General features: G+C 43.5%; 1 protein-coding gene across 1 annotated transcript in view; it reads right to left on the minus strand.

Moving 5' to 3' along the window:
• Nucleotides 1-2,514: 2,514 nt before the first annotated feature.
• UBE2E2 (ubiquitin conjugating enzyme E2 E2) overlaps nucleotides 2,515-13,145 on the minus strand; it is a 343,460-nt gene continuing 332,829 nt past the window's right edge. Inside the window, exon 6 of the mRNA XM_030887671.2 lies at nucleotides 2,515-3,336. Within this exon, the coding sequence (XP_030743531.2) occupies nucleotides 3,239-3,336 (98 nt within the window). The 3' untranslated portion in view covers nucleotides 2,515-3,238. The remainder of the gene's footprint in view (nucleotides 3,337-13,145) is intronic.

Consider the following 13,145-nt stretch of genomic DNA (forward strand, 5'->3'; position numbering starts at 1 on the left):
AGTCAGTGTGTGAGCCCGCTGTTGCAGTCCCCGTGCCAATCCATCCCACTGATCCTCTTCCAAGCAGGGTGTCTTTTTCCAAAGACTGGTCTCTGCTGATAACGTGTCCAAAGCCAGTGCAATGATGTTTCACCACCCTCGCTCTTAAGGAGCCTTCTGGCTGTACTTCTTCCAAGAAATATTTGTTTGTTCTCTGGCTGTCCATGGGCCTTTCAACAGTCTTCACCAGCACTGTCAGTCCAACGGAACAATTCTTCTTTGGTCTTCCTTATTCACCGGTAAGCTTTCTCATGCACGCGAGGGTGCTGAGAATACCCTGACTCAGGTTAGGGACACTTTAGTCCTCTCAAGTGACATCCTTGCTCTTCAACATTTTAAAGAAGACTTGTGCAGCAAATTTGCCCAAATTGTTAGATTTTTTGATAATTGTAATCTTTTCTCTTTTTATCACATCATTGTCTGCTGGTCCAGTTATGAGGATTTAGGTTTCCTTGTTCTGTTTTCACAACTGCCTCTTAGTCCATGTACAAGTTCTGCAAGAGCTCAATAAAGTGTTCTGGAGTTCCCATTCTTCTCAAGGTAACCCAATGTTTGTTATGATACAGTTAGATGCCTTTGTATACTTCTAAAACCTAAGTAAACATCTTTCAGGTATTCTTGGTTCTCAGTCTAGGTCCATCTGACATTAGCAATGATATCCCTTGTTCCACGTCCTCTTCTGAATGGGGCCTGAAGTTCCAGTAGTTCTGTCAAAGCATTGCTGCAATTGGTGTTGGATGATCTTCGGCAAAATTTTACTTGCATGTGATAATTAATGATAGTTCTATAATTTGAGCATTCTGTTATCTTTCTTCAGAATGGGTACAAATGAGGATCTCTTCCAGTCCATTGGCTGGGTAGCTGTCTTCCAAATTTCTTAACATAGGTGAGTGTGTGCTTCCAAAGTTTAATCAGCTTGTTGAAATATTTCAAGTGGTATTCTGCCAATTCTTGGAGATTTGTTTTTTGCTAATGCCTTCGGTGCAGCTTAGACTTTTTCCTTCAATACCACTGGTTCTTGATCATCTGCTATCCAGCTGAAACAGCTGAACATAAACCAGTTCTTCTTGATAATGGTGATTTTATTGATTCCTTCTGTCTTCTTTTGATGTTTCCTCCATCAGTCAATATTTTACCTGTGCAATCCTTCAATACCACAACTCAAGAAAAGGCTTGAATTTTTTTCTTCTATTCTTTCAATTTAATATATACGGAGTGTGTTCTTCCTTTTCATTTTTTTCACTCAGTATTTGTACATTTAATTGTAATACTTTGCTTTGTCTTCTAGTGCTTTGAACTTTTCTGTTCAGTTTTCATTATTTCTTCCATTTCACTACTTTATGATCAGGAGCAACTTTCAGAATCTCTTCTGACATTCACTTAGTTCTTTTCTTCTTCTAGGGTGGTCTACTCAAGGGTTGGAAAACAACCACACAACAGCTAAACTTGGCCACCGGCTGTTTTTGTAAATATGATTATATTGGGTTACAACCACACTTATGAATTGGTGTACTGTCTGTAGCCCTTTTCTGCTATAACAACAGAGATGAATAGTTGTAACTGGCACAATAGAAGATGCTTTAAAATGAGACAAACGATAACATTGATATAAAATAGGGAACAAAAATGTTGCCAGGTGCTTTAGATTAAATGTGGCCTTTCCAATATTTAACTCTGTTGTAGGATTTCTTTTAACAACGGGAAAACAACAACAAAAAAAAGAGCACTTTTTGAACCATAGACCTAAAATGTTTCAATATGTAGAGGTGAAAGATTTTTACGTATAAATGCTACTATTTAGCAGTATAGATGTTAATGGCTCCTTCAAGGAGACTAATTGGTGGAGGCAGGAGTTCCCAGTGTGCCTGGTTCTCACACCCGATATATCCATCAGATGGCCGCTGTGTTTTTCACACTTTATCACCCACATATTTCCGCTGCTTCCCACAGCTGCATGCCTGAAATAGCCTGCAGGCCACAGCCAGAGGGCCTAAGCGTCTTGACCACAACTGGTACCGTTAGGGTTACTTCTGCCATTCAGATTGTACCGAAACAAGACAAAGCAGAACTTGGCGCGTATCATCATCGCAATTTCAGAGAAAAGGAAGAGAGAAGTGCATGCGCTGTGGGTGGACACAATGAGTGGGCCAGACTTCACTTTCCCTGGAAGGTTATTTTTGGAGTTGCCTTGTGTGACTGGTGAGGAGAGAAAGGTTTCACTGAGAAAGGTTGCCTGTGAGAAATCCCTGTCCAGCCGATATGCGAAAGGACATATGCGAAAGCACAGCTAACTACCGAACCAACCATGAAGCCAGTAGGCTAGTTACAGGTCTGCAGAAATTCCATACTCCAATCAATGCAACTGCAAAGAAATAGTAGAGGCTTGCGATTTAACAAACAGAAAACCAACGTGCCCTTTAACATGTGATTGAGTTAGCCAAGCCAGGTCACCAGGGCACAAAGTGAACCCACAGGTATCCGCCACAGTGATTTATTGAGTGCTTTCATAATACAAGTGTACATCAACTGATCCACAGTCAAACGTGATGGGTCCCTAAGAAATTTACAAGCACTTGAAGTAAATCAAAATACATATTATTTTGTTCAATCCAACAGTCTTCTGCGTGGGGGACAGAAGGAAGGCTCGTGACAAACAGAGTCTCAGTAATGCACAGTGATTCTGATTTAAGCTTTTGTACAAAAACTTGTTCCCAGTAGCATGCACCCACCAAGAGAGACTTCAGTACAAAAAATTAACCTAAGCACTACATCGAAGTAGAAACGAGAATTCCCAAAGATTGCGTCAAAGGAAAAAGAAACCAACAAGGGAAAAACCAAACCAAAACCGAAACAACAACAAAACCCAAAGAAAACCACACAGTAATACAAAGCTTTCTAAGAAAGCTTTTACTATTACAGGTACAACTTTTTTTGTGTGTACTGAAAACAGAAGTTTCCATCCATTTGGAGGTGGGGAAAACAAACAAACAAATTCAAATCTTTCAAGTTAAGAAACCGAAAAACAACAAAAAAGGCATCACCGGGAGGGGAGGAGTAAGTAGGCGGGGGATGGAGAACATACCATCACAGAACGGTTCAAAGCTATTCAAAATAAGAACGAGGCTGGGAGGGAGGCAGGGCTCTTGATGCACTTGGTGAATGTGCTTGCACAGGTCCGGCGGGGAGGTGCAGCGGGCCCCTAGGTGGCGTACCGCTTGGTCCACTGTCTGGCCATCCGGTCGTGCTCCGCTCTGTTGGTCATGTACTGCGTGGCGATGCTGCCTACCAGAGGGTCCGCTGAAAGGGAAGCAGAGTCCACTGTCAGTCAACACCAGCCTTCCTCCTTCCTGTTCCTGTGGAGGCGATGGAGCAGAGGGTCTAGGGAGTGGAGGGGTTGTTTGAAGCGGGGCTGATTACCACCATCGCTGAGCCCCTGCCAGAAGAGTCACCTACCTTTGCTAAGGCAGATACCTCATCACACTTCCTGCCAAGTCTCACATTCCTTTCCTCTGCCCGCCCCCTTTGGGCTGAAGTATGCATCTAGCCTAGAAAGTGCTGCAGAGGAGTGGGGGAAGGCAGCTCTGGGGGTCCTTGGTAGAGAGCCCATGGGACATAAGAGGGGGGGGGGTTGTTCAAAAAGTTACTGGAAAAAAGGAAATGAAAAGTAATGGGATTTTTTTCCCCTCAAAGGCTTTTTGAAGTTCACTGCTGGCAAGGAACTAGAGTCCAAGGGTGGTGCAAACAGTTAACGTGTTTGGCTGCTCATGCACTGCGCCCAGAAGCCCCACAGAAGAAATGCCCGGCTGTCCACTTCTGCAGCAGTCCTATCCTGACACACATGGGCTGCTGTGAGCTGGAAAGGACTTGATGGCAAACTCACTCAGACCAAACTCACCGCCATCGAAATCAATTCAGACTCACAGCCACCTATGGGACAGGGTGGGGCTGCCCACCTGGCTGTCCAAGACTTCAACTCATTACGGGAGTAGAACGCTTCCTTTTTCTCCTGTGGAGCGGCTGGTAGTTTTGAACTGCTGAACTTGTGGTTAGTAGCCCAACATATAAGCCACCAGGGCAGCTGATATGAAGCTTTACTATTACAGGTCCTCCGGTTTTATATTTATATATGTGACGCTGAAAACCAAATGTTCCCATCTATTTTTGAGGCGCACATACGCTCCTCACTCCTGCTCGGTGGAAATGTTCTGAGCCTCCGCTGAACACAATCCTGCAGCAGCTGCTGGAGAGACAGGATGCATCTTCCTCAAAATTACTGGGGAATATCAGAATCCACATAAACTAACTCAATGCAAAAACACTGATAGATCATTAAAATCTAGCACTCAATTGCTTTACCACATTCTCAAACGTTAACACACGAACTATTCAAACCTCTGTGGGAGTTGACACACGAGAAAAGTAAAAGTTCAGGAGGATAAGTTACTTGCTCAAAGCAGAGTGAGGGGTGGAGTGGGGCGCGGAGCCAAAGCTCCTTCAACAGTGGGCCTCGACCCAATATGGGGTTGTATAATTTAAATAGGAGTCAGACACACACACACACACACACACACACACACACACACACACACACGGTCAACAGGATAAGGTTTCTGAACACACAAAGACCAAAAATTAATTCAAACTCAGATGTTTCTGGAAGTGCTTGCCAGTGTGGCAAACGTGTCAGGTGAAAGGAGGGGGCGGAGAGGGGAAAAGGTTTAAGAGGCACCGTGTTCACAGGTTGCTTGGGAGACCGGTCCCTCCCCAGAGAGAAACCCTGTTGAATGAAAAGTGAAGCAACATAAATGGACAAGCCACTCCGGCTCTCACAGATCCCAGATCGCGCCTCTAATTTCCCTCTGTCTCTAATTCTAGCTTTCCCAGGTTTGGGTGTGGAGAGTGTGGTGGTTAAGAGGCGGCAGATAAGAAACAAGCAAAAGGGGAAAGTAAAACTGGTAAATGACAAATTTAAAAAAAAGTCATCTCCCCTCCCCTGGCTCCCCCCCATGCTTCAAAAAGTTGCAGGAAAGTTCCATTATTTCTTAAATAAAGAAAAGGCAAAGGCCCAGGAAGTGTGTCCGTGTCCTCCTACCACTTGTAACTTGAGGCCAGTCTGCTGGGACCGTCTCAGACCTCCTCAACTTGAAATCACACCTTTCGGGCAAGCCGTCGCTGAGGGGATGACAATCAGACCTTTGGGACCTTTACTTCATTGTCTCAGGCTTGCGGTGAGCATCTTACCGTGATCCTAAAGAGAGGCGTTTCTTATATTTACTTGTATCACAAAAAATAGATCTGTAGGTTTTGCAACTGTTGCCTCTCTACCTATTCGTTGCAATCACCAACGTGCAGAAACCAAAATTCAACCACGTGCCCAGTGTAACCAGAATTCAAGAAGCTTTCGGCTGGTTCACTCAGGTTCGAGCCCCAGATGAGCATCTGCCTTGCGGTCCTCCGGAAAGGTGGGAGGGGAGCAGGCGCCGAGGGAGTGGGCATGAGGCAGGCGGACGGCTGGGCATTCTACTTGCAAGGACCAACGCCATTCTACCTTGGTTGGTTGGTGGGTGGAAGAAATTACAAGGCCATTTTCTTCCTTGATTTTTTTTCCCACAGAAAAAACAAATACATGTTCAGCCTTAAACACCCTCCAGATTCCTTACCCAACAGATGTAAGCACTGGTCTGAAGTGGTTACCAACGGAGGAAAAGTGGAATAAAAACAGACTTACATTCTTTTGTGACACATAAGGTAGTTTCAAACAAACACAGAGCGAGAGAAATACATGCTTTTGAGGAAAGACTACAAGAGAGTGAACATGGACTATGGAGTCCCAATGGCTGGGATTGCATCTCAGCTCCCCCAAATCACCTTTGGCAAATTGTTAGCCTTTCTGTGCCTCAGTTTCTTCAACCACAAACTGGAGACAATAGAACAGTGCCCATATTTCTCGGCTGTCTTAAGAATCAAATGCAGTGGAGCCTTGTGGAGCACAGAAAGTTTTCAGCTGCTGTTTGAGCATGAAGCACCGTGTGTATCTTATAAAAATACAACCCTGCTTCGTCTCCTGGAAAGAGGTCTCTTCAGGTGAGACTCAAACTTCTCTGCATAGCTCCGTGAGTCTCGTGTGATGCACCCCTCCTTCCAGCCACCTTCACCCACGCTTGAATCACTCCAGGAGGACTTGTGCTTTCTTTAATAAGCCCCGTTCTCTTCGGACGCTGTGCCTTTGCTCAGCTGCATCCCTGCCTGGGAGACAGACTGCTCCCACATCTTTACAAAGCCAGGCTTCTCGGCTTTTCAACATTCAGTTCAAACACCAGCACATGCTCTATAGGTTCCCCAGGAGTCTTAAGAGCCTCATCTGTTGAACTGTTATACTTCCATCATTGCACCAGTCTATAATGCCCTCTCTTTCCCTCTCGTCCCATAACACCCCTTCAAATGGTGTGTTTCCCTATCCATTTTCCCCACTAGACCGGAGCCAAACATGGATCCATTCAGCAAGTCTTTATTGAGCCCGCACTAGGTTTCAGCTTCTTTTATAGGTAGAAACAGGGCTATTGATTCCAGTTCCCGCCCTCGTGCACCCTAACTTCATCCGTGTCCCTCCAAGTTGACAGTATGGATGAGTGGACAGCAGAACACAGAACCAGTAAGTGGGGCACAAATGCAAAACAATGGCAACAAATAGCAGTTACCCCCTAAGGCAAGAGCACTAGCCCCACAAAGGGCTTCAATCACCTAAGTTAGTCCTCTAGCTGTGTATTATTAGCAATCAGTGATTCGGACAGCTTCTTTCTCTGGTCTTTGAAAAACATGTAATATTTTATTATTGGCATATACGGTTTATATAATGCCATTGCCCCAGACCATGAGCCTCTACAGCCGCCTTTTGGCTGGCCACCACGCCTGTGAGTCTCATGCCGCGATGAGAAAGGGCCAACATATTTTTGTTTCTTGTATGTAATGCTTCTGCCGTGATTTGGGCTGGCCCGGTTTTATTTATTTAAGTCTTTTTTTAAAACCCCCCAAAGTAATAGATGATGACAATTCATGGCACCTCTTGGATCCTCATGTGTGTGGAGTAGAATTTTTTGAGTTGGGAATGACTGGATGACAACAACTAGCTAGTTATTAATAACATATAATAAGTTCAAATAATAAAGAAGTATGTATGAGTGAAAACATTACCTTCCACCTCCAAACAACTGTATCTCTCCACCCCTTTAATCTTGATGTTACTACCATTAATGGTTTGCTTCCATAATTTTTTCCTTTGAAAATTATTTAGTAATTTCCCTGAGCTAGAACACTGTTGCTCCAAACCCCCAGGATCGCTAAGTTCTTCTTGTCGTTAATTTTAATTCCCTAGTTGTTCCCCTGTCTATGGCATTGTTTGCTCACCGCTCCCTTCCCCCGCCTCCTTCTCCCCCTACATTCCTCCGGGATCATCAGTCTAGGGCAAGTGTGATGATAGGGCAGGAGGAAGGTAAAAGGAAAGAGGAATGATCTAGGAAGCAAAGTTATGGATAGAGGTATAAGCATAGGTGTGTAAATACGTTTAGTTATAAAAATAGAGGTATTGGTCTAAGTACATATATTTATATGGCAATACACCGAGGTCGTGGCCAGACTTTGGGCCTCTGCTCATACCCCCCTCAATGAAAAAGCACTTTGTTCTAACAACCTGGCATTCTGTGATGCTCACCCTCTTGGCACAACTGAAGACAAAATGGGTACATAAGCAAATGTGGTGAAGAATGCTGATGGTGCCCGGCTACCAAAAGATAAAGCATTTGCAGTCTTAAAGGCTTGAAGTTAAACAAGCGGCCATCCAGCAGAGAAGCAACAGGCCCACAGAGAAGAAGCACACCAGACTGTGCACTCATGAGGTGTCGGTTGGGACCTGGTAACAGGTATCAGAAGGCCCCAAACAAAGAAACAAAACATATTGTTGAGAATCAGGGGGATTGAAGCAGAGACTCAAAAGCCACCTGTAGACAATGAGACGTCCCCTCACAGAATGGTCACAAGGAAGGCATGAGTCAACCTGGGCACAGTAAAGCACTGATGAAACACTGATGGTTCTTTGAGGCATTCTCACCCACCACTATCATGACCCCAGTCCTGCCTTTCATTTCGGGCTAGACCGGAGCATGTGCACAGGTACAGATAAGAGATAAAAGCTCATAACACACGGAATCCAGGAACAGGAATGGGAGTAGCGATACCAGAAGGGTAGGGGGAAGGCGGGAAGAGGAGAGGAGGAAGGGGGACTCTACTGATGAACACATAACCCCTCAATCCCCAACCAGGAGACAAACAACAGAAACTGTGGGGGAAGGGAGACAGCGGTCGGTGTAAGATATGAAAATAATAATAATTTATAATTTATCAAGGGGTTATGAGGGTAGAAGGGGGGAGGAGCACAAAGAGGAGCTGATACCAGGGCTTGATAGAAAGTAAATGTCCAGAAAATAAAGATGGTAACATACACCTGATATGAATGACGTGTGGAGAGCCCCCAATAAAATGATCTTTTCATTAAAAAAATAAATAATTTAAAGTATGATTCATATGACAGGCACTCCTAAAACTTGCATTTTCCTCTTTAAAAAAGCAATTGCTTAAGTCAGTACACATTGTTGTTGACTATGAACCTATCTTGTGGTGACTCATGCAAATTGAAACAGAACACTGCTCAGTCCTATGCCACTCCCATGATTGGCTGGAGACTGAGTCTCAGTATGTGTGTGGTTGTGTGTATATGCACATGAATATTTGTATGTATACATACACAGATATATATAATTATTTTTAAATAAATCATTTTGTTAGGGGCTCTTACAGCTCTTATAACAATCTATAAATTGTATCAAGCACATTGGTACATATGTTGCCATCTTCATTTTCAAAACATTTTCTTTCTATTTGAACCTTTGGTATCAGTTCTTTTCCCCCCTCCCTCACACACAGATATTTCCATGCGTTGGAATCAAATTGACTGCACATTCCACCACCACATATAGTTCTAGCTTATTACAACAATAACAAGATCACCTTCTTTGTCTCGGTTAATGTGATTCCTTGCTGCTATGATTATCAGCATGATAGACTTGCACGTGTCCTGTGCACATGCTTGAGAACTTTTGGAAAATAGATGGCTCCAAGTGGCAGTGTTGGACTAAGAGGTGTGCATTTTCAACTTTCGGTTAACAATGCTAAATTGTCTTTCAAGAAAAGGATGTGCCATTTACCTAGTTTCTGGACATTCTCACAGACACTACTTTGCCAATTGTTCAATTTTCTGCCAAGCGAACAGGACAAAAATAAACTTCATTGCTATAACGGAATTGAACTTGATGCTCACTGAGGCCGAGGATTTTTTATTCACTATTTGTGCTTATTTCTTCTGTGAGTTGCCTGGTCATGCTCTTGCTCATTGTATTTTTCCTGCTAATATGAAGGGACATGGTACCTCTTGCAAACATTAAAGAGGCACTGAAATTCAGCTTTGGCCTCAGTGTTCAGCCAAACTCTGTTTTAGCCTCTGGAGGACAGAAAACCCAGTTATCTGGGTTCTCCTGAACCTGTGGAGATCAAAGATCATAGTTTTTCATCACATCTAAGAAACCTGGCACCACCATCGGACTTGTTTTTTGGTGTATGGTACTGGTTTTTAAAAACTGGCATTTTGGGACTGAAAATTCTGTTTCAGTCAGAGGCAAACTATATGGCATACAAGAGAAAGATTTGGAACTGTCTTTCCACATACACAAGATGGCCAAGTGAGATGGAAGAGTAATGTCACACAACAACAACAAACCAAACCCAACCCACCACCATCAAGTTGATTCTCACAGAGCCTAACAATCCATAATTAAATTAGATCAAGCATAACTGTACAACTGCTGCCACCATTGGTTTCAAAACATTTTCTTTCTTCTTGAACTCTTTGGTACCAGATCCCCTTTATCCCCACCCAACAGAAGCCCTTATTATTATATATTATTAATATTATTTGGTGCCATATCTTATGCCATCCAATGTACCTATTCACCTCCAATTCTTTTGTTCGTTCCCCTCGAGTGGGGTTATACGGTCATCATTGCTATCGGTCCCGTCACCCCCTTCCCAAATCCTCAGGGAATCATTATTTCCGTTACAATTTCCGAAGGATTTATCTACCTTGAATTTCATGCATGGAATGACTTAATTTTAATGAGGTAAAACTAGGACCATAATAGTAAGGGGAGGAAACATTAACGAACTAAAGAATAGTTATGTGTTTATCAATGGTATATATCATCCTTGGATATATCATCCCTGGGTATATCATCTCTTCCTTGTGGCCCTTTTGTGAGGGAGTGTCTAATTATCTTACAGATGGATTTTGGGTCTCCACTTTGTCTATGCTCCTTCACATATATTTGATTGCTTGTTTTTGAAATTCTGTTACCTATTCCTGTCGACATCTTATCATCACACAGGTTGGTGTGCATCTTCCATGTGGGTTTTGTTGCTTCCCTGCTAGATGGCCACTTGTTTAACTTCAAGCCTTTAAGACCCCAGATACTATATCTTTTAATAGCTGGGCACCATCAGCGTTCTTCACATTTTCTTATGTACTCATTTTGTCTTTAGTGATCATGTCGGGGAGGTGAGAATCATACTTTGCCACATTATTAGAATAAACCGTTCTTGTACTGAGGTAAGATTTAAGTAGAGGCCCAAAGGCCATCCATCTGCTTCCTTGTTGTATTTACAGACACACATATAGACAAAGAATACATACATATTTATACATATACATATATAATTTTTACTTCTTTCCTCCTGCTCCACTATCATGTTTACCCATCATTCACCACTCAGTAATTCCTCTTGGATACATTTCAACGGCTCAAACACGATCAGGAACACTACACCCTCCTCACTGTCAATTTGAGATCACTTGCTATTCCCCCGTCCTTGTAGTTATTGGTTCATCGCTCCCCTCCCATGCGCCCCACCACTCCCGGACTGTCGGTCCTGTTGCTGACTCCTTGGGGTTGCTTATCCTGCCTCATAAATTGATAGACACCAAAAGAAAAAGAAAAAGCGAGAAGCCATACAAATAGTTCCCAGTCTAATTGTCGTCCTGACCCCGATTAAAGGACTATCTCTCTGTTAAATAGTGAGCAGGCCCTGTTATAATCCATCAGTCAAATCTCCTTTTCTTTCAGAGATCCATATCCTAGGACCCACTTACTTAACAACACTTAATACCCTTTTAGTCCTCACCATTTGTGACCAACGGGTGGGCCTTCTAGAAGACCCCATTGATCTTCCTGCAGTCAAGCATGGAGTGGTCTAGAGCCCCGCCTGCCACCGTTACACCTTTAGACTTTCAGTGTGGGCCCCCTTGTGGATATTCCCCAACCAGTTCAGATGAGGTGCCAAGCACTGACCACCCCCAGAGTGAGAGTTTGTAAAACCAGGATTCCTCAGGGACTTTGTGGCTTTGCTCCCATTGTTGGTCTGTTGCACTTCCCGCTTGGTTTGCCCCCATGTGGGCAGGTCAGATGGGCCACACTCCCAAACTGTATCTTCAGTGCTGTCCTCTGTAGTGCTGTCCTCTAGGGCGGGGACATCATGTCTCCAGCTAAAGCCAGCCCTGCAGTCAGTCCTCTCTGTGAAAGAGCTGCTCTGAGCAGGAATATTGTCCTCAAGGCTTGGCACACCATACCCCAATTGCCTTCTTTCCCCTACCCCCCACCCCTCTGGGCTGTAAAGGCATGGGGTGGGGGGTAGGGGTGAGGAGATGTCTTTCAGCACAGGTGCTGTCTGCATCTTTTTTCTTTCTTTTTTTGGAATGATGTATGCATCATTGGGTTTGGTCTGGCTTTTGCCAGAGTATCTGGTCCTCAGCCCGGAAACTGTGTGATATGTACATTTTCTCCTATGCCTGCTCTGCTGTTTGAACTTACATCAGTGACTCACACTGTACTTGTCTTTTTGTGCTTGGCTAACTTCATTCACATAATATCCTCCAACTCTTTCCACATGACAAGGTGCTACATGTTTTCGTAAGTGTTTTTTAGGGATGCGTAGTACTTCACTGTGTATATATACCAGAGTTGTTTTTTTTTCCACTCTATTTTGTCTATCGAGGGAAATTTACGCTGTTTCCAATTCTTTGCAAACATGAACTCCACAGCGATGAACACTGGCATGCAGATGTCTGGTTCTTCTGGGTATATGATATGCCCAGTAGTGGAATTGCTATGCCATAAGATAACTTGATTTCCATCGATTCTAGGTATTGCCAAATTGCTTTCCACAGTGGTTATACATATCTATGAGATCAGTGAATGAGAGTTCCTATCTCACCACCACCCCTCCAACATTTGTTGCTTTCTGTTTTTGAATAGCGGGCTATTTTTTCTGGGTGTTGGGGGGCATCTTACGATTGCTGTGATTTGCATTTCCCGGATGGCTAATGATTGGGAACATTTTCTCATGTCTATTGGCCATTCTGGGTTCCTCCTTTGTGAATCTTCAGTTCAAGTCTCTTGCCCACCTCCTCAGTGGGCTATTCGTTTTTGGTTTTTATTCTTGTTGTAAGGTTGCAGAGTTCTGTATATTTTAGTAATAAGACCTCTGTTTGACATGTCATTACCAAGTATCTTTGCCCAGTCTGTAGGCTTTGTTATTATTTTCTTGATGAGGTCTTTCGAGACACACAAATGTTTTATCTTTATTATGTCCCACATGTCTATTGTTACCCTCTGCTGGGTGTGTGTGTCCTTAATTATTACTGATGGCTCACGTATTCCTGGTGCAGAGATTCTTAGCTTTGTCCTCATGTTTTTCACTGATGATCCCGATAGTTTGAGGTCTTACCTCGAGGTCTGTGATCCACCTTGAATTTGTCCTTGTGTATGGGGTGAGGTAAGAGTCTTGCTTCATTCTTCTGCAGGTTGATATCCAGTTTTTTCAGCACCATTTGTTAAAAATGGGATCTGCTTCTCATTTGATGCATTTTTGGCCTTTCTCAAAGATCAGTTGTCTTCCTTTCTGCTGTTTTTATTTCTGGATTTTCTGTTCTTATCCATTGGTCTTAA

The sequence above is a fragment of the Echinops telfairi genome, unplaced genomic scaffold, assembly GCF_000313985.2.
Source record: "Echinops telfairi isolate 266 unplaced genomic scaffold, ASM31398v2 ScPeMD7_7420;HRSCAF=8458, whole genome shotgun sequence".
NCBI classification, from domain to species: Eukaryota; Metazoa; Chordata; class Mammalia; order Afrosoricida; family Tenrecidae; genus Echinops; species Echinops telfairi.